This window comes from Merops nubicus, unplaced genomic scaffold (assembly GCF_000691845.1).
Source record: "Merops nubicus isolate BGI_N331 unplaced genomic scaffold, ASM69184v1 scaffold14181, whole genome shotgun sequence".
In the NCBI taxonomy this organism is placed as follows: domain Eukaryota; kingdom Metazoa; phylum Chordata; class Aves; order Coraciiformes; family Meropidae; genus Merops; species Merops nubicus.
The window spans coordinates 25,365-31,154 of record NW_008590505.1 but is presented as its reverse complement, the minus strand read 5'-3'; the positions used below and the strand labels follow the sequence as shown (position 1 = coordinate 31,154).

The window sequence follows — 5,790 nt, the reverse complement described above, 5'->3', positions numbered from 1 at the left end:
AATATTGGTTTTCCATTTTGAAAAGACATTTTTTTTAATTTAAAAAAAAAAAAAAAAAAAAAAAATTACAACTAGATATTTTGATCAGTCTTGTAAATGAGATTTTAATTTAAAAAAACCCCAAGCATTTATTGTTTCTCTTTTGTTTTAAAATGAAGTAATTACAACCTTTCTGGGTTTTCTGTAAAATGAAAATTACCTCCTGTGTCATATAGTGATGTGATCTGGCCCAAGTGCTTTGAGAATGGCTTCTTTTCACTCACAGCTGAAGTCAAACTTGCACTCATGGCTTAAAAATTTCCAAAAGCCTATTCTTTCGCATCCTGTTGTGCCACCTAGTTGTCAGTCAGTGAGTGACATGCTGGAGTGTGATTCCATGTGATGACCAGTTTTGGCAGGGAAACCAGAAATTCTTGCCCACAGCCTCTCCATTCCTGCCTCCATGGCTAAGATTCTCCATCAGTTGTGCTCACAGAACTGGTTCTAGAGTTGTACTTCAGTGGGTTACTGAAATAATCTGGTTTTAAAGTAATTTTTTTCTTCCTTGAGGTGTGTTTTGTTGGTTTTTTTTGTTTTGTTTTGTTTTGTTTTGTTTTTTTTTTTTTTTTTTTTTTTTTTTTTTTGGTTGTTTTTTTTTTTTTTTTTTTTTTTTTTTTTTTTTTTTTTTGTTTTGTTTTTGGTTTTTTTGTTTTTTTTTTTTTGTTTTTATTGAAACAGATACCAGTCTGGTTTTATCATGTTGTCTTAGGGTAGTGTCAGCATGATTGAGGAGGCAGTGAAGAGCTGTGCATGGGGATGACTGGCTAAGGATGGAAGTGTGATGGGCAGGAACTTTGAAAGTTTGCTTTGACTTAATGATGAATGTCTTGTAGAACTACAGCCTAAAATGCACTATGAAAATGGAGATTTGAGCTCATGGCTGATTAATAACTTTTATTATTACTTATTTCAGAATGTACCTAATTCTGTTGCTTATAGTATTGAAATGGCATATGAACTATAAATGGATTTTTTTTTTTTTTTTCTGTGTGTGTGAGGTTTAATGCTTTGTTTTTTACATATTTACTTATGGCTGAATCCAGTCAGTAGCATGGAAGTGAGACAGATCAGTTATTAGTTACTTCCAAATTGATCTAACTGACTTTAATTATTTTTTATTATTACAGGGTCTTTTGCAAAATATTCAGTTAATTTTTGATACTTCACTAGAGGATGTTCTGCGCAAAAAAGGATGCCAGAGAAGCCAGTCAAGTAAGGCTCTTTTACCTCATTAATACCATGCAGTTGACTCTGAAAATTAGAAATGTCAATGGTGACATATTATTCTAAAACTATGCAACAGATTGCTTTGAAATGAAAAAGAAAATGAGTTGCTTTTTGGTGGTAATAGGAACATATTTTATTTTTTTAGCTATCTTGAGATACCATTTCTACTCTCTAGCCTTTTATTTTAGTTCTTATTTCTTAGGTTTATATCTCTGAGCCTCTGTTTTTAAGTTGGGGAAAAAAGCTGTCAAGCAAGAACTTAAGAAAAATAGAAGAAAAAATTCCTATGTATGAAAATATCTACATTCTTCCATAAGATACCTGTGTTTCTTTGAGCACAGGACTGGTAATGTTGCTCCTGAATTCTGCTCCTCACTCTCAATGAGCCCATGAACAAGTCTGCAAGTTTTAAATACACTGAATCCCTCAGCAATAACTGTGGCGATGGAAAGGGGCTTTGGGTTTGCATACCAAAGCATTGCTGAAGAAAACAAGAAGGAAATAAATATCCAAAAGAGTTATAGAAGGCATGTATGTGACAGACTGGCATGTCTGCTCGTTAGTCTAGTTCATGCTGACCTCATCAGGAGGGGAGCCTTCTGTGTGTGGAAGTATGTTAGATTCAGCATGAAAGAGTTAGGAAAATTTGTCAAGTATGCACTAAGATTTTGTACTCAACCTCATGGGAGGTGCTGGCTTTGCAGTGTTTGTAACTGGCAAGAGCTCACTGAAGAATCAGAGACACAAACTGAGTCTGTCCGCCAAAAGGGTTACCACGCGTTGGAACTGGCTGCCTGGGGATGTGGTGAAGTCACTGTTCCTGGAGGTATTTAGAAGACATGTTGATGAGGTGCTTAGGGACATGGTTTAGTGGTAGACTTGGTAGTATTAGGTTAATGGTTGGATTTGATCTTGAAAGTCTTTTCCAACTGGAATGATTCTGTGATTCTATCAGAGGAGTGTAATGGGTGCACATGGAAGTCAGAACTTCAGGGTTTTATTTGAAACTCCTGCTATCTGAAATGCTGCTATTTCTCTCAGTTCACTACAACATATAACACAGAGCAAATCAGTTAAGCAGACTATACTCAACTTTTTTCCTTGTTTTTGCAAAACACAGAAATTGAGCAGTAACAGGTCTTGTCCTCTTCAAAAGGTACCAGTATATTGAGATTTTTGTAATGAAAATTCTCAATAAAATATATGTCTCTGTATAGATATGTATGCATATATCTATATACAGGGGTGCATATATGTATATGCACAAAAAAATTAGCTGAGCTCTCGTCTCTTTTTAAATGTTGATAAAAGATGTTGGTTGATTATTTCATATATTCCAGATGTGTGCCCTGGTGCAGGACCTCAGACACCAGTGTAATGATGTGTTAAAAATGAGTCATGTAGGCTAGAATGGAAGTGGCCTTAGATGGCACAGGCAAGAAGACATGCCCTCATTTTTTGCTTGTCATTTCTCTAAGCCAAGCTGTTTTCAGTACTCAGAAATTACTGATTACTAGCTTTCAGCTTTGTTAGAGGAAGAACATGCTTGAGGAGCAGAACTGCAGTGGGAAAACAGAACATGTATTTGGGTCTAATTGCAATCTGAATAAAAGAGAAGGATGATTTCAAGAAGGATGCATTTCAGCTATCCTGCTTCATTTACCAATGAAGACAAAATTACCAGAAGTTGACGTAGAACCTTGAGGGCACATTCAGCAGTCAGAGGCAGAGCAGTCTCAGTCAAGAAGATGGGATCCCTAGGTATAGGTGGATTCAACCAGCAAAACCAATGAGAGACAGCATCTACAAGTCTTTTATATTATTATTGGGTGACTACCACAAAGGGAAGCAGTGTGACCAAATGTTTTGACATATCGCCAAGTAAAAATGGGATGTTACTGTACTTGTGCTACGAGGAGGAGGCCAGTGGGAGCCTAAAGGGATAACTAAGTTCTGCATGCTGATAGATACCTTAGGGGGAGTTCTTACTATCCTTCAGATGTTGCAGCTGTAACCAACACATAATATTTTCTTAATGTATTTTTTATCACATCTCTGAGCTGTGAATTTTTCATGAATTATACAAACTTGGGGATTTGTTTTATCTTTCCTGGGAAGCATTTAGCAAATAGTTCAATTCACAGTATTTTCACTTTTACTTTGCAACACAAAGAGAACACAACAAGAGGGAAATTATTCAACAACAGAAGAGGGCCAATAGCAACTGTGACTTGCAGCCATCAAAATTACTTGAGAGGCTTGTTATGTGCATGGCTGATTTTTTGGCATTGCTTGTCCAGCTTAATTACCACAGCTGGAAAGCCATGGGTGATATGTTACTTACTACAAGGTACGTATTTTTCCCATTTTGATGTCCCGCTTGTTAAGCTGAGGTACCAGCACTAAAATGCTGTTTTCACATGTGAGTGTCCCATAACAATAAGGCTGATGTTACCAGCGAGGTGCCCTCGGCTCTGAAAATACAAAAAGCCTGCTGCTGTTTCAGAGGTGGGGCTATATTTTCCTACTGTATCTCTAATCCTAGGACGAGAATGCGAGGTGTGGTGAAATGGTAGCTTGGTAGCTTGGGATTGCTGCTGGGTTGAGGGTAGGAAGGTATCTCTGTAGTTTGGTGGTTGCAGATACTTTAGGCAGGACTTACACACAGTGCTGGGTAGAAGAGATGACAAAACTATGCTTAAATAGGCACATCGATCATATCCCTCCTTCAGCTAGATCAATGGAATGACATTTGCATATGGGAAAGGATGCACGTTTTGCTCTTCTGGTTTCTCATTTTAAAGGTAATCATGTGGTCCTTAGGAAATTAGCAGGAAGCCAGCAGCAGAGAACTGATTTCCCAGTGATCCCCAGGCATCTTCTTTCAGTCACTGCCAAGTGCCAGTAGGAAGTGTGGATTTAGTTCTTCTAACATAGTTTTGGTTTATGTTTCCTTTTTTTTTTTGAGATTGCAGCTTTATTAATGTCCTCAGAATGTTCCGGTCAAGGCACACTCCACGTTGGCTTGAAAAATCTGAAATTAATGACCTGAGAAGTGCTATGGGGGAATCTGAGAAACGTGGTGTTCCAATGTGGTAGGAAAATTGCATTCTTTCCAGGGAATCAAAAAGCAGCTGAAGTACACAGTTATGACAGAGAGTTCTGATCTGCTATGTGGTATATCAGTTTTCTCCCAAACTGTAAGTGAAGCTGGATAATTACTTCAACTCTGGAATACTGTGAAGAATTTTTTGGAGACCTTGGCTAGTGGCAGCTAATTGAAAAGCACATCAAGCCAGTCATTTTGACTATGGTTGAGAAGCAATTATTTAATGTCATCTTATGGACTGGTGCTTTGCTCTTTTATTTTTAGCATTCTAAAGAAATGAAGAATACTTTGCTCCTATTGTCATTGTTTTAAATATTAAATAGTAACACTTTACATTGTATAGTTCAGCATCAAATCAAGCTCTCAAAATTTTTGAAGTGTTACCATCTTCTGTGACATGTCAACACTGAATCATACGTGGTGTTCTGAAACTCATCTTTATAGCACACGTTCCTGTACTGATTTCTGGTTTTTAAATTGCTGTATGCTTTGCTTCTCCTTTGTGTTTGGTTATCTTGAGTTGTTACATTACCAAATCTGCTAAACAAGTCTTTAGTGAGAGACAGGGCAGTATGGACTTCTCTATGGCTGGTACCAAATTTGAGTGTATCATGGAGTCCTTAGAGAAAGCTTCCATGGAACCCATAAGATACTTACCTGGTGGAAATTTAAATGCTTAACAGAACAGACAGGTTCATTTAGTTGTCCGGACTCTTTTATATTAATTACTGATGATGCTTTCTGTTACCTTTTTTCAAGAATTTGCTGTAGACAGGGAGGTCTTTTAAACAGATCAGAACGTGTCCAGTTCTCCCTATGTAATACCTGCAAAATTCTGTTTTAATTGCAATCTGTCTGAAGGAGGAATGTTTGGAGTGACAAATAAGCTATTCAGCCTGGTCTTAGCTTGACCTCCATTTCACTTCAGAATTAAACTATCATTATAACAGGACCTCTGCATTTAGCACCAGACACTGCAACGTAGAGTAGCCCAGAGTCTGGTACAAATTGCATAATGGTTTGAATTGGATGTAAATAATCATGGAATTTATGGGCAGAACAGGGATAATGACTTTCTGCAAGGAAACCTTCTCCTGGCTTTTTCTCTGCATTTAGAAAATATGACAGGTCATGAAAAAATCTGAAACTTTTCATGGCTCTGAGTGGATAAAATGGGTTTGCTTTTTTGATACCATGTTCTTCTTCACAAATTAATGGGTTGCAGTGCCAACAATATTTTAAGTGCAGGTCGGGTGAGACACAGCTTGGCTCTTAATTTTGAGAAGGGAAAGCCTGTAATTGGAACCAGCTGACATCTAACCCCTCTCTTTTATTCATGGGTATAATCTAGCATGAAGCTGTGCCAGAATAGACGTGTTTAAACCCTACCCATGGGTGCCAATCTGTGATTTCAG

At 37.5% G+C, this 5,790-nt stretch overlaps 1 protein-coding gene across 1 annotated transcript in view; it reads left to right on the top strand.

The window, feature by feature from the left end:
* Positions 1 to 5,790, top strand: part of THBS2 (thrombospondin 2) — a 31,319-nt gene that overhangs the window by 2,040 nt on the left and 23,489 nt on the right. The window contains exon 3 of the mRNA XM_008949975.1: positions 1,167 to 1,251. Within this exon, the coding sequence (XP_008948223.1) occupies positions 1,167 to 1,251 (85 nt within the window). The remainder of the gene's footprint in view (positions 1 to 1,166; positions 1,252 to 5,790) is intronic.